General features: G+C 37.2%; 1 protein-coding gene across 1 annotated transcript in view; it reads left to right on the forward strand.

The window, feature by feature from the left end:
* The window catches only part of LOC129437126 (uncharacterized), a 48,902-nt gene that overhangs the window by 12,987 nt on the left and 12,405 nt on the right, over positions 1-23,510 (forward strand). The window contains exons 2-4 of the mRNA XM_073865725.1: positions 4,518-5,801; positions 12,464-13,036; positions 19,086-20,026. Coding sequence (XP_073721826.1) covers positions 4,518-5,801; positions 12,464-13,036; positions 19,086-20,026 — 2,798 coding nt within the window. The remainder of the gene's footprint in view (positions 1-4,517; positions 5,802-12,463; positions 13,037-19,085; positions 20,027-23,510) is intronic.

Below are 23,510 nucleotides of genomic sequence, written 5' to 3' on the forward strand. Positions count from 1 at the left end.
GTCCTTTTTTCAAAATCTGAGCAACATTTGATCTTACTTTGTGCCTCTTTTATTATAGCCTCTTTCACACAGTAATTCTAGTAAATTACCATGAATTTACCAGAATGAATTTACCAGTAAATACAAAAATGTGCTGTTCACAAATGCAGTGCCATTCCGTCTTTTTACCAGTAAGACATCATTCACACATCAGTATCAAAATACCAGTAAACTCGGAGAGAAAGCGGAAGTTACCTGTTCCGCGCAGCCGGCGAGCTCAGTGTTGTATTTGTAAGCCAAACGGAACTTGAGTTTGCACATTAGGCTTCACAGAGAATGTACTAAGGACGTCGACAATTCGACAAATAAATGGTAAGCTGTTTTAAACAACTTTGGTGAAGAAATGTGGATGTTAACTTCAGGTGTGCTCGACTTTTAAGCAGCATGTGTGTAGAAACGTCCGTTACAATGCGGGGGTTATCGCTTCACCTGTATTAAAACGTAATGATTGGCCCGAAGCTGTCAGCGCGGTTTGACATAGTCCGCTCTAAATGCCGGTAATCCTATATTTTCATTCACACATAGAGCTTACCGGTAAATTACTGGTAATCTTACAACCTCTCTTACTGATAAATTGGCAGCACTGATTTACCGGAAAGGTTCACACATGACATGTTAACTGCAATTTACCAGTAAATTACCAGTAAAGACTGTATGGGTGAAAGGGACTAGTGTTGGCCAGATGAATGTAAAATTGATCCAATCCCTGTTTAGTAAAAAATAATTTGATGCAAAAATAAACTAATAGGCCAACTGTATAGTATTGTATATGTGTTTAATATCGGTATCGGCCAATTGTTGTCTGTTTAAATCGTTATCAGCAAAAAAAAAAAAAAAAAACATATCGGTGCATCCCTAGTTCAGATTATTAAACAAAAAAGGAACAAAAAAATAAACTATTTATCACTGAAGAAGAAATTAACAGTTTGATACCAAATATGAATGGTTTAAATTAAGTTGTGATTCATGTAGATAGCAGCAAATCCTAAATCAAACTAAAACATCTATATATCATAGGTGATCTAGAATAGTTATGGAAACCCAATCTTGGATGAGAAAACGGCTTATATAAAAGGTTTCAAAAAGAAGAACCAACATGCATCAAACATGCATACATGTATTTACAGGGGAAGGACGTTTTGGTTTCTTCAAAGACATTTCTTAAGTCTCTGCTGGGCCATTTCACACCTTTTCAGCTCTCTATCCAGCTTCAAAGGGGGTCTTTAATGTCAAACCGAGATTGTTGGAAAGTTTTTTTGGAGGGGGGGGTAGGAACAGATGTTGAGATCAAGAGACCTAGGAGATTAAGAGGGAACTTATATTATATATAAGTTATAATAAATATATATTATATTGCAACTTTAATCAGACAGTTATAGCCCAGCCATATGCCACAATATTAACAAAAAGTTTTTTTCGTGTTGATTTATTTGATGTGCAATGACTAGGGATGTGCATTTATGTCATTTTCTTTATTTATTTAGATTAATCCATAGGTCTAAAAAACAAGTACTTAATTAACCGGGGGCGGGCCAATTAAAGGGACGGAGCGTATACGTCATGGTGAAACTAAAAATATTGAAATTAAAAACACTCAAATAAAACTTAATTTTGAAGAAACTATGACAGAACAAAGAACACATGCTAGATTATTAATTAATTAAATGTTTTTAACATAAACCTCTAACAGGAAAAGCTGCGTGATGATTTTATACAACGTGCATATATCTGCACAAAATGCAAAACTCTTTCACCGCCAGCGTTTTTAAAAAAAGTTGCCAGCCAGCGCCAGCGTTTTTTATGATCTTCACAAAGTTTAATGCTTTCCAGAAAATGTTCTTCTTTAAATATATAAACAAGTTAAAGTTATGTATTAGACAGAAAGTTTAACTCCTGTTGTGGATGTGCACCATAACAGCGCGTTTTAAAATACGTCCAGCCAAAGCACAAGCTTGATAACATTAAGCAGCTTTTGCTATCATTTTAGCTATTAGCGTCGTGCGCTCACCTGTTGTCAGTCAGGATGTATGCTCGTATGGCTCCCTTGTATCTCTTGACATTTGATGTTTAAACATGAGATGATACAAGGGTACTTGTGACGGCGCTGTTTTGCATCTGAGGGGCTGTTTACACTTGGTATTAAGATGTGTTTTCATCGATCGGATCACAAGTGGACGAGAGAGACACATGACGTTTACACCTGGTATTTAAATCCGTCTCTTTTGTCCACTTTCGACCGCTTCTGTGCTGAATACTATGAGGGGGTGGTCTGTGAGACGGTGGGCGAGTCTCTCTGCTGTCATTCAAACCCGAGCGGGAGTAATTATGAGTTTATATGGACACAAACTAATATAATGTCGGAGTGCACTGCTTGTTTAGCAAGTAAACATGCTCCACAGTGTTTTGTACATGAGTATGTAAGAGCTTTCTTAGAATTTTCAGCGCAATTGATGAAATAGGATCGCGCAACTTTCAGACGCTTTCAAAACGAAACTACGGAGATCAGCCGCTTAGTTTTATCAATGAAAGGCTAAAAATAGCGCTGTTCACCGAATGTTCACGCCAGAAGTCAAAAAAGACGTGAAACTTGTGTTTAATACCTCAGATTAGATAAATGGGCGGAGAGAAGGCGGTCGCGTGTGGCTGTTCGAACGCATTCAACCACATGTGCGTTCCGCAGCTCCAAAGCGATCCGATCGAAAGTGGTTTCGACCACCTCTGGATGTGGTTGAAAGTGGTCGAAAGTGGACGAGCTCAAAACGTTTTGAACACCGTTTACACCTGGCATTAACGTCGTCCACTTGCGATCCGATCGACGAAAACACATGTTAATGCCAAGTGTAAACAGCCTCTGACTGACTGTATTTTCATCCTATCGAAGTGAATCCCAAAATCAGGACATCCTTTTAAACCATAGTGTCTCAGTGATGCGGCTCCACAGCATTGCGCGGTTGGCGGTTGCTGCTGCATGGGTAAGCTAGTGAGACTTTATCTGTTTGTTTTTGAATCATGCATGTTAACGTAAGTGATGTCATAGGCCGGTATGCAAAGCTCAACACAACGTCAAACGCACCCAGTTTTTACTACCACAGGCGCTTGTAATGCTGCTAACCAGACATCCAAATGCCGCCATAACCACAAATAAATAAATTAATTAATAAATAAACCCACATGATCATCGTTTTCGTGATCGATCATCGATGCCACTTTCGAGTACTCGAGTAATCGAGTACTCATGCCCATCCCTAGTAGGGATGGGACAATTACCGGTTTCACGATTAACCATGATAAAATGTCCTGACGGTTAGTATTATCGTTTAAAATGTAATTATCATTACAACCGTGTTTGATTACCGTGATTTTGATAACTTGCGGTAAATCCTGTCCAGACAGAATCAGCTTGACGCAGGCGCGCGCATGCAACATTAGTTTTTGCGCGAGAAGGCGTGGCGGATGCAGTAACAGGTGCACTGTGTTTTAATGCGTTGTTTATGTGTGCATTTGATGTCCTTATTTAAGCTACTGTTCATTAAAACAGGTTCATACATCTCAGGGATCCATGTTAATGTTCATTTAATGCAGGGGTGTGCAATACAACCAGTCGATTGCAAATGCAATGCCGGTAGATCGCATATAAGTTAATAACTGTGTATGCTGCTCCACCCCTCCACGAGCTTCGGAAAACAAAGCACCAAATTGGCATTATGGTCTTAGAAGTCTTTTTGAGTTGTTGCGCATTTCTTCTCAAGCGTGTTTTTATAAATCTTATGCCTGCCCGCTGCTAAGTCATCTAACTTCCGAAATTTGGATGCACATACATGCAGGAGTTGATCCACATGTATGGTGTATGTGCGCGCGATCGATCGACCAACCGAACGAGAGAGAGATGCTTCTGATAATGTTGTCAGTTTATTTCATCAAAACCGCATCTCCGGTTATGGTGACAGCCCTAAATTTAACGTAGAGATAGTCCCCCTAACACACATTTAAAGTGTTATTAAAAAATTTAACAGTGTTTTGTTAAAAAATGTTTTTTAGCAGGTAGGTCTTGTCAGCTTTATCATTTTAAAAGTAGATTGTGACACAAAAAAGGCTGGACACCCCTGATTTAATATTTATGCTTTAAAAAGTGCATACAGCTGCTAATTGTATTTGTTGTTTGCTGATTTTCAAAAATAAAACTTGTTAAAATGTTTTCAGTGTGTGTATCAGTTCTTTTTCAACATTTACATCTCAATTTAAGAAAACCATGATAATATTGATAACCATGATAACTTTGGTCACTATAATCATGATATGAAATTTTCTAACCGTCCCATCCCTAATCCCTAGCAATGATCCAGCTGTAATAACAGGACTGACATCTGTCTTTTGTCTATATGTGTGAATCTAGAAACAAATACAGAATCTCAATTCTTCATCCTTCTTTGTGTAAATAAGAGTGAAAAGACAATTTAATTGTTTCATCTTTCTTTCAGATGTGAAGAGTGATTCATGTTTGGATATAGAAATAACGTCTTCAACATCAAAAGAGCATCTGACCGCACAAACTCTTTCCTACATCACCTGTGGAAAGACATTCAGCTCACAGAGACATTTAGAGAGACATGAGAGAAAACACACAGAACAGAAACTCTTCACCAGATCTGAGATCAGCTTTACTACCTTACAAGAGAAGAAACTTCATTCAGAAGACCACAGAGAGAAGAAGAAGAAAAAGAAGAAGCAGTTTCACTGTGAGCAGTGTGGGACGATTTGTGTCTCTTCCTCTGATCTAAATGTTCACATGAGGACACACAGTGATGAAAAGCCTTTCAACTGCACTGAATGTGGAAAATACTTCACAACCAAATCCAATCTTAAAGTTCATCAGAGACTTCATACAGGTGAAAAACCTTTCAAATGCTCTCAGTGTGACAAGACGTTTGCTCAGTCAAGTTACTTACAAGCCCATGAGAAAGTTCACACTGGAGAGAAACCTTACATCTGTGATCACTGTGGAAAGAGCTTCTCTAAATCATCTCAATTAAGAGTTCATCAGAAGGTTCATACTGGAGAGAAACCTTATCACTGTAGTGTCTGTGGGAAGAGTTTTAGTGCAAAGGCTACATTACTAAATCACAAGAGACTTCATACAGGTGAAAAACCTTTCAAATGCTCTCAGTGTGACAAGACGTTTGCTCAGTCAGGTTACTTACAAGCTCATCAGAGAGTTCATACTGGAGAGAAACCTTATCACTGTAGTGTCTGTGGGAAGAGTTTTAGTGTAAAGGCTACATTACTAAATCACAAGAGAATTCATGAAAAATCTTACAAATGCTCTCAGTGTGACAAGACCTTTACTCAGTCAGGTTACTTAAAATCCCACCAGAGAGTACATACTGGAAAAAAATCTTATCATTGTAGTGTTTGTGGGAGGAGTTTTACTCGCCATGGCAGTTTAGTATTACACCAGAGACTTCATACAGGTGAAAAACCTTTCAAATGCTCTCAGTGCGACAAGACGTTTGCTCTGTCACGTTACTTACAAGCCCATCAAAGCGTTCATACTGGAGAGAAACCTCATCACTGTAGTTTCTGTGGGATGAGTTTTAGACAACAGTATGCCTTAAAAATTCACAAGAGAATACATACAGGTGAAAAACCTTTCAAATGCTCTCAGTGTGACAAGAAGTTTGCTCAGTCAAGTCACTTGAAAGCCCATCAGAGAGTTCATACAGGTGAAAAACCTTTCAAATGCTCTCAGTTCTCAGTGTCCTTATAAATCTAAAATCATTATGAGTCGAAGTCATTTATAATGTGCATTTAAAAAAGCAACACTCGTTAAACAAAATTAGGGATGGGCGATATGGCCTAAAATCCATATTGCGTTATACATTGCAGCCTCTTGCGATAGCGATATGTATTGCTATATAATAATTTCAATAGACTCGTTTCAGAACAGGTTATATAGACCCTTACAAAAGCCAAACTGCTAAAAAAGTAACTAAAAGTAAACCGTTATGGCCAGATTAGTCTTGTTACCTCTCTAAGCTGGAACTTTTGCCTGACACACTCTACAGCAGGGGTGTCCAGACTTTTTTGTGTGGTGATCTACTTTTAAAATGATAAAGCCGACAAGATCTACCTGCTAAAAACACAGTTAATTATTTTTATAACACTAAACACTTTAAATGCTTGTGAGGACTATACTGCATATATATATATATATATATATATATATATATATATATATATATATATATATATATATATATATATATATATATATATATATATATATATATATATATATATATATACTGCATGTTTCACAATTACTAGACCATAATGCCAATTTCGCGCGTGGAGCAGCAGTTAACTTATTTAACCAAAAAATAGATGTTGCATCAGTCTTTTTCACGAGTTACTCTGTTTCGCTGACGCTTTCATCCATGTTTATTCGGCTGCAGCTCGTGGCTCTAAAGTTCGCGGGTAGATTGTGTCATCAACACGCATTATCGCGATAGATTTAAAATCTCTATCGTATGCCAATTTTCTATCGTTTATATTGCATATCGTTTATATTGCCCATCCCTAAACAAAATTATTCAAAACATTCTTTATTATCATGAAAATACCTGAAACAATTTGAAGAACAGCGTATAAATATTCCCGTGTTGACATTTCCTGGAATAGCGTTTGTAATGCTGCTACTTGTGTGGCACAAAGGGAGTTTCTGCATGAGAGCGCCCCCTGGCATTCGGATGTGCCGGGATTTCACCGTAATTCATTCAAATTCATTCTTTGAGATAACGAGCATTTGCACGATTATTCGTTACACCCCTACTCACAAATGATGTCATAAGGGGCTCTTATTATAATAATACCACCCCTTAATCTGCACTATCCAACCACAGCACTGCCATTAAGTTCAGAAAAAAGTACAATTGAGTTTTAATTGCAACAAACCACCATCATTGTGATCATTGTGTTTGAATTTTATCAGCTCATTTGCATTTTAAAGGACGCACCCAAAACGGCACATTTTTACACACACCTACAAGGTGGCAATTTTAACATGCTATAATAAATTAATTATATTTTGAACTAAAACTTCACATATGTGCTCTGGGGACACCAAAGATTTAATTGACATCTTAAAAAGTCTTGTGCCATGGCCCCTTTAATTGACTAGAAAATGGTGAGGAAACGGTTATTTCATGAATATGTGCCCATGATTTTAAAGAATAACATTAAATGTTTACACGTTAACACATCTGACTCATTAAAAGTAGCTATCATTTTAGATATCAGCTAAATAAAGGCCACTGACTCTTAATGAAACATCACCCACCTTGTCCCATTTCATGTGGTTGATGTCCTCTTCTGGTTGTAACGTAAGAATCTCCTAAAGATCGTCCTCCATCGCAGAGCTTTATTGTTTTATAATTCTTTAATAACAGTAGTTATACAGTCTTGTTCAAAATAATAGCAGTACAATGTGACTAACCAGAATAATCAAGGTTTTTAGTATATTTTTTTATTCCTACGTGGCAAACAAGTTACCAGTAGGTTCAGTAGATTCTCAGAAAACAAATGAGACCCAGCATTCATGATATGCACGCTCCTAAGGCTGTGCAATTGGGCAAGTAGTTGAATTAGTTGAAAGGGGTGTGTTCAAAAAAATAGCAGTGTGGCATTCAATAACTGAGGTCATCAATTTTGTGAAGAAACAGGTGTGAATCAGGTGGCCCCTATTTAAGGATGAAGACAACACTTGTTGAACATGCATTTGAAAGCTGAGGAAATGGGTCGTTCAAGACATTGTTCAGAAGAACAGCGTACTTTGATTAAAAAGTTGATTGGAGAGGGGAAAACCTATAAAGAGGTGCAAAAAATGATAGGCTGTTCAGCTAAAATGATCTCCAATGACTTAAAATGGAGAGCAAAACCAGAGAGACGTGGAAGAAAACGGAAGACAACCATCAAAATGGATAGAAGAATAACCAGAATGGCAAAGGCTCAGCCAATGATCACCTCCAGGATGATCAAAGACAGTCTGGAGTTACCTGTAAGTACTGTGACAGTTAGAAGACGTCTGTGTGAAGCTAATCTATTTTCAAGAATCCCCCGCAAAGTCCCTCTGTTAAAAAAAGGCATGTGCAGAAGAGGTTACAATTTGCCAAAGAACACATCAACTGGCCTAAAGAGAAATGGAGGAACATTTTGTGGACTGATGAGAGTAAAATTGTTCTTTTTGGGTCCAAGGGCCACAGGCAGTTTGTGAGATGACCCCCAAACTCTGAATTCAAGCCACAGAACACAGTGAAGACAGTGAAGCATGGAGGTGCAAGCATCATGATATGGGCATGTTTCTCCTACTATGGTGTTAGGCCTATTTATCGCATACCAGGGATCATGGATCAGTTTGCATATGTTAAAATACTTGAAGAGGTCATGTTGCCCTATGCTGAAGAGGACATGCCCTTGAAATGGTTGTTTCAACAAGACAATGACCCAAAACACACTAGTAAATGGGCCAAGTCTTGGTTCCAAACCAACAAAATTAATGTTATGGAGAGGCCAGCCCAATCTCCAGACCTTAATCCAATTGAGAACTTGTGGGGTGATATTTAAAAATGCTGTAAAACCAAGAAATGTGAATGAATTGTGGAATGTTGTTAAAGAATCATAGAGTGGAATAACAGCTGAGAGGTGCCACAAGTTGGTTGACTCCATGCCACACAGATGTCAAGCAGTTTTAAAAAACTGTGGTCATACAACTAAATATTAGTTTAGTGATTCACATGATTGCTAAATCCCAGAAAAAAAAAGTTTGTACAAAATAGTTTTGAGTTTGTACAGTCAAAGGTAGACACTGCTATTTTTTTGAACACACCCCTTTCAACTAATACCCCAATTGCACAGCCTTAAGAGCGTGCATATCATGAATGCTGGGTCTTGTTTGTTTTCTGAGAATCTACTGAACCTACTGGTAACTTGTTTGCCACGTAGCAATAAAAAATATACTAAAAACCTTGATTATTCTGGTTAGTCACATTGTACTGCTATTATTTTGAACAAGACTGTATCTATAAACAGCAGACATCCATAATGCCATTGCCTAATAAACTGCCTCAGGTGACACTGAACGCTGTGCTGTGGTTACTCACAAGAACACAAGGTTTGCAAAAAAATAGGCTCTTTTTTGCGAGCGAACGCAATATCTTTTTAATTGTTGAAATATAATTTTAAGTCATTGTCTTTATCTTATTGTATATATATTCATCATGTTTGAGAGCAAAACCAAATAGAACTGTCCTGTAAATGATAATGTAAGTGTTTTCCTGTAAGCTCCTGTCTCTCATCTTAATATGAAAGAAATTAGCCAGGTAACTGTGACCCTGGTACCTTTTGTTTCATTGTTTGAGTTGATGGCCATTTGTTTATGTTTGGGCCAAGGGTCTGAGTCAAAGTGCTGTTGTGTTTTGAATAACACATCGGATAAAGGGACACAACAAAGGTCATGAGCATTACTGTCCTGCCTAATATTTATGTGATTTATTACACTAAAGAGTACATGAGTACAACACACTGTACTAATACAGTGCCATAATATCTTCATCCAAAATAAGGACACTTGAGTAATTTGAGTAGTTTGATTTGTACATTTGACTGCATTCTTTTTCATTTCTGAATTTTTACTTCAAGAATTTGATAACAGACTGATAAAACTATTGGTATAACTGAAAAAGCTATTATATTGCTGGTCACTAAAATGGTATTTACTATTATGTGACAATTTCTTATCTTTTGTTACTGTATTAGTTGCAGAGATGGGCATAAATAGATGGAAATGTATTTCAAACACAATACTGTGTCGAAAAATGTATTTAAATACAAATACAGTAGGCCCTATTTTGTATTTTAAAAATACACAAAATACATGTGAAATTGGTGATTCAGTGCAAGTATTAGTAGGCTGAAATCTATATGGGTCTATTTCCAGTGTTGGGAGTAACGCATTACAAAATATAATATATTACAGTAATATATTAGTTTTTGCTGTAACGCAGTAATGTAACGCATTACTAATAAAATTTTGGTAATATTTTACTCGTTACAGTCTTAGTAACGAGCGCGTTACAACAATGCATTTCAAAATTAGACCGTGTTATTTTTTTTTTTGACCAATGCGCGCGACCAGCATCCACACATGAAAAAGCTGCGACTGCGTGTCTGCGTCCCAAACCGCCTACTTCCATACTATATAGTGGGCGAAAAGCACTACTTCTCGTACTCTTTGCCTACTATATAGTATGGAAGAAGGCGGTTTGGGACGCAGCGTATGTCTGTTTCCACGTGCTGTATGCAACATGTTCATTTTTACTTTAATGTTGTATTTGAAATGCGATTTGGACGCGGTGCGCGTCAAATAGACATGTTTCTTAAAGAGCCGAATCTGGGAAGTCCTTTATAAGCATTGACTAAAGTGTTCGCAATCAGGTCCAGTAGCGCGCACACGCATAATTTTGCGAATAAGAGCACTAAGTAAAAGCAAAAGAACGTTTCTATCGGGCTCCTGTGCTGCTTGAACTTCAGAAGTAAATATACTTTTACAAATCTTGCCAGTAAAATCCATATCACACCAGCAATGACAAGGTAAGCTTTGCTATGATTACAGTCCATATACATAATAGATTGCTAGGCTATTCCTATGCTATCTACAGTTTTATTACAAACAGCAACCTAAACAACAACATAACATCAGTGAAGACTTAAACATGGTTATCTAAATAATACATTTAAACATCACAGTTTAAAGTTTTTACCAGCCTTTGTATGGGAGCCTATATTCATTGTTTGGCAAAAAGCAGTGTTCCTCTGTTTGTCTGTGTTTTATATGTTAGTCTACATGTAATCCTTATATTGTACTGAAATGAGCTGTATTCCTTGAGGCCTGATCCTCCAATAGCAATTTTTGATAAGTTGTGTCAACCCAGTGCATGCCAGGTTTGTGCTGTGAATCTGAATTAAAAGTGAATTAAAGAATAGAAATGAAAAGAGGTTGCGTGTCTTGCCATGTTATTAGGCTATAGGTTGCATTATAGTGGGCTCTATTGTGTTTGGTATGTGTACCATAATTTACCAGACTTTTACCAGATCATTTGTCTATGTTTATGATTCTGACAGTGATTGTTATTGTATTTTGCCATAAGTCTTCAGTGCCTATTCAAAGCTCGAGGGCCAACACAACTAGATTTATAAGCAGCAACAAACTACATTTTAAAATTTTATAATGCCTAGTCATACTTCTGTTATTTTGATGAAAGTAACGCAAAAGTAGTGTAACTCATTACAGTTCAGAGACAGTAATATTGTAATGTAACTAATTACTTTTAAATGACAGTAATTTGTAATATATAATGTATTACACTTTGGAAGTAACTTTCCCAACACTGTCTATTTCTGAATGCCAAAAAGCATTTAGATGTGTGCAACTGCTTAGAAACTTGTAGTATTTTTTTTCAGGGGACCCAGAATTCTCTAGCTACGGCCCTGATTTTGGTCATGATGTTCTTTTAACGTTTTATTCTAAGGTGGTTATTTTAACACATTTTAACACAAAACGTCTTACAAATGTTGCATTTTGGTCAGGTTTTGTTTTCATAGTGAACAGATGTGATTTACGTTTTTTACTACCTAGAGAAAATGTGCCAATTAGGTATTTCAAAATGTTTTTAAAACATCCTTTTTTTTAGGGTGTGGTTTTTAAAAGTTTTTAAAATGTTGTGGCGCACATTACCATAAAAAATACAACGTTGTGAAAATAATGTGTTTGTATTTTTAATCTGATCATAATCTCTTTGTCCTACTATATCCTTTATGACTTTAAAAGCTTGATGTTTTGTCTTTATTCTTCAGCAATTATTTCCCCACCCTTTCTTTTCATTTAGTCATTACTTTATACAATAGTTTGTGGTGATTTCTGTCCATAAATAAGACGCATAGTTGTTTTGCTAAAGCCATTGTAAAGCAGTGAGCGTCTTCTCTCTCCAGTACAGCAGGAGGCGCTGCAGCTCTTTAGTCCGCAAATAAACTCACTAAAGAAAGAAAGAGCGCGCGTGTGATGTGTTTGTGTATCCTCAGTGTTTTTCTCTCTTGCGTGTTTCATTGAGCGTAAACAGAGTCTTGTCTTTGTGTATTTAAGTGCTGAGACGTTGAAGATGTGCTGTGCTGTAAAGCAGTATGAACTGATCTGTCCATACTGGATATATTGAGGATTTCATCACAGAAATCTCTCAGCTGAAGAAAGAGGAGATTTAGCAATGAAACGAGAGGTTTGTACAGCTTAAACACAATTTACCTTAATCATACAACATCAAATAATTTCTAATCTTACTGTCTGTCTGTGTGGGTTGTGTTGTGTTGTGTTGTCAGGATGTGGATTGTTGTGAATCTTCAGTGTATGTGTCTGATGATGGGAGTCTGGATTCAGTGTGGATGAACAGAGATCAGAGCCGCACACCACAGTCACTGCTGGACTCTAAACTCTCTGAAGAGAAATCCAGACACACACAAGACTCCGATCTCAGTCTGACTTTACTCTGTTATACTGAGTCAAAGCTCACAGACACTCAGGACACTACAGTGTGTGACAGTAAACAGAGCTTACAGGAGGATCAAACCTCCACAGAGTCTCTGGATTCTGTCTGTAACGCTGGAGAACAGCAGCAGATCCTGCAGACCAAACTGAAGATGTGTTCAGTTAAACTCATCGACTGCACGAACCTCATGATGAAGATTAAAACTGAACCCACAGAAATCAAAACTGAACCCACAGAAATCAAAACTGAACCCACAGAAATCAAAACGGAACCCACAGAAATCAAAACGGAACCCACAGAAATCAAAACGGAACCCACAGAAATCAAAACGGAACCCACAGAAATCAAAACGGAACCCACAGAAGAGGAAAATAGCACTGATGAAGATGATGATTTTATTCCATCAGGTATGTCTTCTTAATTGTTGTATTTTTAACAATTTTAACATTGTGAGCACATGTTTTGGGTTTTCAGTCACAAAAATACCCCACAATACTACAATTTTAAAGGAGTTTAGGATATCTTTAAAACTTATTGAGAAACAGAATATGTAGGCTTATACCACGGGTCTGTTGAATGCTGTATTCTGATTGGCTGAGAAATGTTCCGTGGGTCTGCATTAATTTCTGGTAACCGCACACCTAACTTGTCAAATGTCTTAAAAATAGCCACCAGAGCAATGTTTAACCGTGGTATAAGAGGAATAATCCTTTAAATTATTTGAAAATAATGCACACCCGCGGTGTAACCGAACTCTGCTTCGCGTCGTACTGTATTGCACCTTGGGTGTGCATTATTTTCTTATAATTCAAAATTTTGCGCCGTCAATTATTCCTTACTTAAAGGGTTAGTTCACCCCCACAAGCATAATTTTATCTTAAATCAATTACCCCTGTGTCATCCTAATAAACACCCAAGTGCTCTCTTCAGAACAAATTTTTAGATATTTTTTTATAAAAACCGATAGCCCAGCAAACACAGACCGTTACCCTAACGTTCCCATATGGTTTCCATTTGGTTCTTTTTCCCCAGAACGTTTCCTGTAGGTTCTTTAAGAAATATAAAAACTTTAATAGCATAATGGATGGCCTTTACTCAGACAACTACGTAAATGCCCACTGCTCCGTGTGTGTTAACTACTGCTGCTATCCATCAAATTTTTAAGGAAATTAAATGAAAACATGAATAAATCCATTGTGTTCTTTATTACTGCGCAAGTTGTGCATGCTACACTGCTGCAGCACGCGCTTTTCTACTCTGCTCCTTCAGCGCGCGCTGGCGAACTTGCGTCACGGTTGTTTAATTTTACCTCAGAAACAAACATTATTTTACAGATTTCTTTTCTCTCTTTTGTCATTTAGTTACTTAAATATGAGAGAACAATATATATTTTAGTGGGTTTCGATTGATTTTAACGTTTTTATGAAGAGGATATGATGTTAAAAGAAGCTTTTGATTGATGTAAGAACGGAGATCGCTAACGTTATGCGGATAAATAAACTGGGTTGTAAGATCCGTTAACGTGAATGAAATGTTTTATTTCTCTCTTTTTACCTCCGAGACTACAATATTTTTATCTCTTTCTTTATTCAGCAACGTTAACTTAAATATGTGTGTACAAAAATATATTTTAATTATTTCCAATTCCACAGTTTCGGTCCTCAAGAGGTGTAATGAACAATATATATCATATAATAACCTCCTTTTTATTTATTTTTAGTTCACTGTTTTGTTTAAGATAGATGTAAGAAATATTAAAGTTAATTTTATCCCACTAAGCCTTGGCATTATCATGTAAAGATACTTTATTTTATTTCCATCCCCAGAAATTGGGGGTGTCAGGGTGAGGCATTCGGTGCATCAGGGTTTTTCCTAAGTCATTTATTTGATTTCCTTTAATAAAATTCTGAATTTTGGTGCAGAACATTTTTATTGGTGTGTCTTCTGTATACTGAAAGTATAATTTCCTTAAAGGGGACAGAGAATGAAAAAACATTTTTACCTTGTCTTTGTTGAATAATGGTAGTCTACCCACATTCACAAACACACAAAAAGTGCCAAACATGCTGTTATGGAATTCTCAAAATGCCATGCCAGCAGTGTCGGCCCCACGAGCGGGCCCTAGGGGGCATGCCCCGGCCACTTGAGTCACTGTGCCCCCTTACTTCTCAAAATAATAATGAACTTAATAATAAAAAAAATGTGCTGCAAATACATTTGGTTATACAATGAACACTGATTAAAATTCGGAGTATAATTAATAAAAACATATTAATTAAAATACTAACCCACAATGCAATGCTAGCATAGTCAGCCAGTTACATACAAGCAGCCAGCCACTACATTTGAACAACACACATTCTTTAAGCTATCCCCAGTGTTTTCTCTGCACTGAAAGTTACTGTCACGTTCGGGGTCTCAATCGCCATGCGTAAGAACTCATTCTCTGTCTAAATAAATAATAATACACTTGTAAGTCTTGGCATTTGAGCAAGACGAAGAAATTTCGCGACAAATAAAAGGACCTTCTTAAAAAGTTTAAAAAAGTCCTCTCGTCGCCTGCAGCTCTTCTGAAGGTAAAGTGCATAGTTCATTCTGGTGTTAGATATGTCAGTAACATTGTTTTCTTTTGCTGTTATTTGATTATGTACTGGTCTTTATGATTTGCGTGAGTTATCCATTCTTGCACTTTAACGTCATTATAAGTTATGTTTTTACTATAGTGAGGGATTTATTTGAGACAACAACTTGGCTGGCTGTAACAATCCCGCTAATTTCACGGCTAGTTGCTATATGAGTAAATATATAGACATAAAATTTTGATTTGATGTCTTTTATTAGCTTATTTTTAAATACAAACCTTCTGGGAAAACGTTTCTTAATGGCTAAAAGCCAGACATGTTAAAACAAGTTAAAAGTCAAAATACGAACATTCGGTTTAATCATTGTAAATACAATCTCATATACGTTATTAATTATGCATATTTATTCTGTATTAATTCGTAGGTATTAAACTGTCCCTGTTAACGTGACTCACTCGCAGTACCCGGTGAGGCTGTGTTTCAGGAGGTTGTTCAAGGAATAAAATACCTTTAAATGTTGCGACTGGCCAATCAGTGCATTTTACGGTGCATGTAGTAATAATAATAATAATAAAATAATAATAAGATGAACCAGGTGCCCCCCCCCAGTGAAACAGGAGACCCCCTCATTCTGTATTCTCTGGTGCCGACACTGCATGCCAGTACAAAGAGTCCAGATGGATAGATGCAAAATTCTATGTTGTTGACGTACCTGGACCAGCTGTTGTCGGATTACCCAAAAGCGAACTGCTTAGACTTGTGACTGTAAATGTAGATACATGTCTGAAAAAGATAACGAATGTGTGAAACAACCAACTAATACGTGCAAACCACAACACATAAGAGGCATTAAGGAACTGAAGGACAATTTTCCAGACCAATTTGATAAAATAGGCAGTTTTAGCGGCACAGCAAAGCTGATCCTGAAAGAAGGTGCCAACCCATTCACCGACCCACCACGTAAATGCAGCATTCACATTAAGGAAAAACTTCAGAGTGAGCTGAATATGCTTATCGATCAAGGAGTCCTACGAAAAGTGGAAGAGCACACAGACTTTTGCACTTCACTGCAATACTTGTGAAGATGACCCCCTTTAAAGGGATTTATTAACATTGTGAAAGGTGTAGAAAGACTAACTTTATACAATAATATGTATAGTATATTAATGATAGACAATGTATGTCTACAGGGAGTGCAGAATTATTAGGCAAGTTGTATTTTTGAGGATTACTTTCGTTATTGTACAACTACTGTGCTCTTGGTCAATTCGAAATGTTAACAAACCCTCAAACCTGAACATTTAAGCAGTAAAAGTGAAATTTTGGCTTTATTAAGAGAATATTTCTATGTACATCATTATTAGGCAACTATTAGTGTGCAGAATTATTAGGCAACTAAATGAAAAACAAAGATTTTACCATCTCACTTGTTGTTTTTCACCTGTTAAAGTGAGAATAATAAACAAACTCTACATTTGCAAAAAAAAAAATAACAATAAAAAAAATATATATATATATAGACTCAGTGACCAATATAGCCACCCTTCTTTTTGATAACAGTCACAAGCCTTCCATTCACGGATTCAGTCAGTTTCTTGATCTGGTCTGAACCAACATTTTGTGCAGACGCAACCACAGCCTCCCAGACACTGTTCAGAGAGGTGTACGGTAGGGCTACACGATTCAAGCTAAAATGTGAATCCCGATTTTTTCCATGGGAATTGAGATCCCGATTCTCTCACCCGATTCTCTTTATTTTAACAAAAACATTTATTATGCACTTAACTAAAAAATGTGCTACAGGACTTTCAGTTATAATAACGTTTCTTAAAAGTCTCTTTTTCTTATTTTAGACCCCTTAAAATTTAGAATAATTTAACATTTGTTAGCTGTTAAATTGCACCTGTGCTAAACGACTGTGTTTAGGTCTGCCGCCTTGTTATACGTCACGCGAGTGACAGCGGAACGCCGCAAATGAGATGAGAGAGAGGAGAGAAACGATCGGGTCTGATTGGTGAATGAATAGGGTTTGGTTTTACCCTGTATGAGTGTGTGTTAGCAAGTTTGACTGATATTCTTGGGTTGTAATGTAAATACGTGAACACTTGAACGCAGAAACTGAATACAGGGAAATACTGTAAATGCAAGTGAATCGCCGTCATTTAAAATGAAGATCGCCTATATGTATGAATCGAGATCGTGATTCTTTTTCGATTAATCGTGCAGCCCTAGTGTACGGTTAACTTCACTGTAAATGTCCTGCTTAAGAAGGGATCAAAAGGTCTCAATAGGGTTTAAGTCAGGTGAAGAAGGGGGACATGTCATTAGTTTTTCACCTTTTAAGGCCTTTACTGGCCAGCCACTCAGTTGAGTACTTTGATGCATGTGCTGAAGCGTTGTCTTGCATAAAAAAGTCTTATTGAAAGATGCTGATTTTTTCCTGTACCACTGCTTGAAGAAAGTGTCTTCTAAAAATTGGCAGTAGGTCTGAGAGTTGTTTTTTATTTCCATTTTCAACCCAAAAAGGTCCAACAAGCTCATGTTTAATAATACCTGTCTGTGCCTGCCTGCCTGTAATGTAGAAGACACTTTCTTCAAGCAGTGGTACAGGAAAGGTTTGCATCTTTCAAGAAGACTGATTATTTTGTAAGACAACGCTCCATCACATACATCACAAGTACTCCACTGCATGGCTGGCCAGTAAAGGCCTTAGAGATGAAAAACTAATGACATGGCCCCCTTCTTTACCTGACTTAAACCCTATTGAGAACTTTTGGACCCCTTCTTAAGCAGGACATTTACAGTGAAGGTAAACCGTACACCTCTCTGAACAGTGTCTGGGAGGCTGTGGTTGCGTCTGCACAAAATGTTGGTTCAGACCAGATCAAGAAACTGACTGAATCCGTGAATGGATGGCTTGTGACTGTTATTGAAAAGAAGGGTGGCTATATTGGTCACTGAGTCTATATATTTTTATTTATTTTTTATTGTTTTATTCATTTTTTTTTGTAAATGTAGAGCTTGTTTATTATTCCCACTTTAACAGTTGAAAAAAAAACAAGTGAGATGGTAAAATCTTTGTTTTTCATTTAGTTGCCTAATAATTCTGCACACTAATAGTTGCCTAATAATGATGTACATAGAAATATTCTCTTAATAAAGCCAAAATTTCACTTTTACTACTTAAATGTTCAGGTTTAAGGGTTTGTTAACATTTTGAATTGACCAAGAGCACTGTAGTTGTACAATAACAAAAGTAATCCTCAAAAATACAACTTACCTAATAATTCTGCACTGCCTGTAAAGATGATAAAGTTGATAGGTTTGTGTAGAAGCAGGAAAAGTGCCTCTCTTTCTATTTCTCTCTGTCAGATTAAAAGAGCTTAATCCGTCATTATTTCAGATTCAAACGTATACTCTTTATAAAGTATGTAGGGTCAGCTTACATAATGACTGTTTGACCGTTTGAGCTACAGTGGCTTGTTCGCGAACGCACAGCAAACTCATCTGAAAAGACACAATGTGCTTGCACGCATAATGTCATTATCACGGGCAAAAAAGACAAAATTTCATGCCAAATATACATAAGCGGTTGTTAATATACCTGGGAGAGCTGCCCAAGTAAAGAAAATGTGTGGGAAACACCTTCCGATTGGTGTAATTTGGACAATCTAAGCATGCAACACACAAATGATAGACACATAAAATAAATGTTAAATAAAAGTTATCGCAGCTCCATGGGATATGTATATTGCACACGCCCATCGCGATGATAATGAATTTTTCGAATATATTGTGCAGCCCTATTTTTTTGTGTAAATAAGAATGAAAAGACGACAATTTAACTGTTTCATGTTTCTTTCAAAACACACAGAACAGAAACTCTTCACCAGATCTGAGATCAGCTTTACTATCTTACAAGAGAAAAAACATCATTCAGAAGACCACAGAGAGAAGAAGAAGAAGAAGAAGCAGTTTCACTGTGAGCAGTGTGGGAGGATTTGTGTCTCTTCCTCTAAACTAATTATTCACATGAGGACACACAGTGGTGAAAAGCCTTTCAACTGCACTGAATGTGGAAATTCCTTCAGAACCAAAGAAAATCTTCAAACTCATCAGAAAGTTCACACTGGAGAGAAACCTCATCACTGTAGTGTCTGTGGGAAGAGTTTTAGTCTAAAGCAGAATTTACTAAATCATAAGAGAGTTCATACAGGTGAAAAACCTTTCAAATGCTCTCAGTGCGACAAGATGTTTGCTTATTCAAGTCACTTCAAAGCCCATCAGAGAGTTCACACTGGAGAGAAACCTTATCACTGTAGTGTCTGTGGGAAGAGTTTTAGTGTAAAGCAGAATTTACTAACTCACCAGAAAATTCATACAGGTAAAAAACCTTTCAAATGCTCTCAGTGCGACAAGACGTTTGCTTATTCAAGTCACTTCAAAGCCCATCAGAGAGTTCACACTGGAGAGAAACCTTATCACTGTAGTGTCTGTGGGAAGAGTTTTAGTCTAAAGCAGAATTTACTAACTCACCAGAAAATTCATACAGGTGAAAAACCTTTCAAATGCTCTCAGTGCGACAAGACGTTTGCTTATTCAAGTCACTTCAAAGCCCATCAGAGAATTCACACCGGAGAGAAACCTTATCACTGTAGTGTCTGTAGGAAGAGCTTTAGACAACAGATTGCCTTATTAAATCATCAGAGAATTCATACAGGTGAAAAACCTTACAAATGCTCTCAGTGCGACAAGACGTTTACTTGTTTAAGTAACTTGCATTCCCATAAGAGAGTTCATACAGGAAAGAAACCTTAACACTGTAATGTTTGTTGGAAGATTTAATAAACAGTCTTCGTAAAGCACCAGTGACATTAAGGTTATGACACCAAAAACTTAACATTTAAAGCAACACTATGTAGTTTCCATGTAAAAATGACTTAAAGCTCCCCCATGTGGTTGAAAAGTGCAACAGTGCCTGGTATCAGACATTCTTCTGCAGGCAGGGGGAGGGGCGGGGCTGTGTTTCCTACCCTCCACTGCCACTTTCAGAGTGTGCTTGTAGCAGCTAGGAGGCTGCTCAGGTTGCAGACAGTACAATTTGTCCAGTTAAAAGTTGTTCTATCACTGAAAAAATTTTAGAGACATTATTTAAAGGTAAAAAAAACTACATAGTGTTGCTTTCAAATATTGTTAAAAAACAAGTTAATAGTAAAATAAGAACAAATAACCAAATTATGATCAATATCACAAGTAACCAGGCTTAAAAGTAATGTAACTGATAACTTCTGGACAGTGTTGGGGATAACGAGTTACAAAGTAACGGATTACAGTAACTATATTACTTTTTTGGGTAACGAAGTAAAGTAACGCATTACACTAATAATATTGGTAACTACACTACTAGACTATAGGAACGCGCTTTCCTGCGTTACCCAAGCAGTGTTTGCCTGGGTGTAAAGTTCTGTCTATTTAAGTGGTGCGTGCATGCGTGTCCCTGTACGTGTGCCGTTGCCATAGAGATTGATTTGACGGAGCTGCTGGTGCAAAGGGGAGCGGGAAATGAAGACGGAGGGTTTCAGCCACTGGGGCGATATTCACATTACTTTCAGCGTATTGCTCGAAAGGACAAAATTATTCGTGTGAAATGCACATTATGCCCAGCCCACACGACAAGTGTCTTTCAACTGCTGACAACGCGATGAACAACCTGTCTGAGCATTTGTAAGCCCAGCATGGCAATACAACACCTGTGGCGAAAGATCCTGCTTAACTTACCGGTCAGAAATTATTTGAACGTAACCCGAACAGCAATGTCGCGTGCGCTCAATTTATAGAAAAAAGCCAGGAGTCAGGACCGCTGTTTTCTACATCTTACTTCCAAATCTAATCCTATAAACTTTTCGGTGTTTGATGTATCGCTGTTACCGCCCTGCCAGATTGTCTTAAATAGAGAAATAAGTTAATTCCTTGATTTGCGTTGTTGATTCATTTATAAATAATTCCCCCAAGGGTTTAGTTTATGCGCAAAAAGCATTAAAATGAATAGAACGTGATGATTACGTCTTTCTTTGGTGAAAAAATAATAAAATAAATAAGCCTATATGAAATGTGTTTCCCTTAAATAATTAGCAAATTAACAAAACGAATTCAAAAGTAGCCTATATGAGTTTATTTATTGTGTGACGCGCTCCCAAACCGATGCAGCACAAAACACTTTTTACCTATTTAAAAGCACAATGTTTTGTTATTATTGCGAGTGTAACTTTACATTAATAAATGTACACATTACAGTTTTGAATGTTGTTTTACTTTTATTTGTATGACCATAATTTAAGGTAATTTAAGGTAATGCAAAATGCAAGCTCCTCACGCGTTTCATGCCATCACCCGCGTGGGTTTACACAGGGCAGCGAGAAAGAGACATTAAACTTTAAACATTTAACATTCTACTTGAGTTTTTTTGGACATCCCTTTGGAATCACTGCAATCATATCATCAATTTATAAGGTAATAATAAATATAAGCGCAGCGCTTATGAGTGTTCAAACACTGCTGTCCGCTCAGCTGTCAATCTGCCGACCCTCACAAAGTTTCACATTAAATGATAATATATTTGAACAAGCATGGCCGTGTGCTTATTTCTGTCAATGTTCTGCATGAAGATATTTAAAGGTTTCTACTTACATCACGATTTGCGGTGCGGCACCGGTCCAGTCTTTATGTAAAACGGGTATGAAATAAATTGATGCTGATGTCGGATAACGGGTCAAGTGTTATTTTAGTCGCGCGGATGCGGGTTATCAAACAGGACTGTGCATGACTCGTATAAGGAAAATGGAATGACAACATGAAAATTATAAAATAGCCTACATGTTTATATTCTGTATGAAACCACAATGGGCGCTAAACTTGCGGTGTTAAAGGGACAGTTCACCCAAAAATAAAAAATTCTGTCATCATTAACTCTCCCTCATTTTGTTACAAACCTGTATAAATATCTTTGTTCTGATAAACACGAAGCAACATATTTTGAGAAATGTTAATAACCAAACCAAGCATGAGCCCCATTCACTTCTATAGTAGGAAAAAATAATACTATGGAAGTGAATGAGGCTCATGAATGGTTTGGTTACAAACATTACTCAAAATATTTTCATTCATGTTCACCAGAACAAAGACATTCATACAGGTTTGTAACAACATGAGAGTTACAAACCTGATTTACAAATAAATTATACAGAATTTTAATTTTTGGGCGAACTATAAATCCGATGGGGTCAAAAATAGGGTGCACCTAACTTTTGTGCTGGTGCACCAAAAAGTTAGTCTAGAGCCCTGGCCGGTCATTTAAAGTAGTCACTCATCATCAGCCGACCCCGCCTAAACCATGTCCATGTATCTATGTGGTAAATTAAGAAAAAGGAAAGTAAAGTAATAAGTAGTGAAGTTACTTTTCAAATGCAGTAACTAGTAAAGTAATCTCATTACAATTTTAAGAAGTAACTAGTAACTAGTAACTAATTACATTTTTTGAGTAACTACCCCAACACTGCTTCTGGATTACTTAAAACAACAACTTTTATTTATAGAGAATTTAACAGAATTTTATGAAATGGATTATACATACATCTAGTGGCTACAATGTGCCCAAGCACCTGCCCCTTTACCCCTGGATGACCAAAGTGCCCTTTTTGTCAAGGCATTTTTTTGTAATTAAATGCCCTTTTGTGAAGTCCTGCCCAATCTAACTAGTAGTAAAATTAATTAGAAAAATAATTTAGCCGTAAATAAAATTAGGCACATGATGACGTATTGACCTTTCATTGGACAATCTCTTTAGGGACGATCACTACTAGCTCACAGCGCCAGCGGCGCGCCCACACATGCACGACACTGTGCGCAGTACAGCAAGGATCCCCCCCGAGCCGGCATTGAACCGAAGCGGTATGCTTGTTAACCTTACTTATTATTATTATTATTTTACAAGAACAACGTGAGGAGAGCATGCACAGCTTTTGTTAATTGCTGTCTGTGTGTATTAACATCTCTAGAACGTTAGATGCAAACAGGGCTCTCAACGCATTTCAGCCAGTTCACACGCCACACCTCGTATTTCTCACGCTGAAAATAAAACATTCTTCCCATATAAAAACAATGGATGAAGCAAAGGCAGGGACGTTCTCTGCCGGGAGTTCATACAGGTAGCTGTCTCGAGTTTTTAGGTGTGCTCAACTTCACGCAGCGATGCAAGAACCGAAACGCACATGACATCAAAGTACTGCGAGAAATATTCGGG

This window comes from Misgurnus anguillicaudatus, unplaced genomic scaffold, assembly GCF_027580225.2.
Source record: "Misgurnus anguillicaudatus unplaced genomic scaffold, ASM2758022v2 HiC_scaffold_33, whole genome shotgun sequence".
Lineage (NCBI taxonomy): Eukaryota > Metazoa > Chordata > Actinopteri > Cypriniformes > Cobitidae > Misgurnus > Misgurnus anguillicaudatus.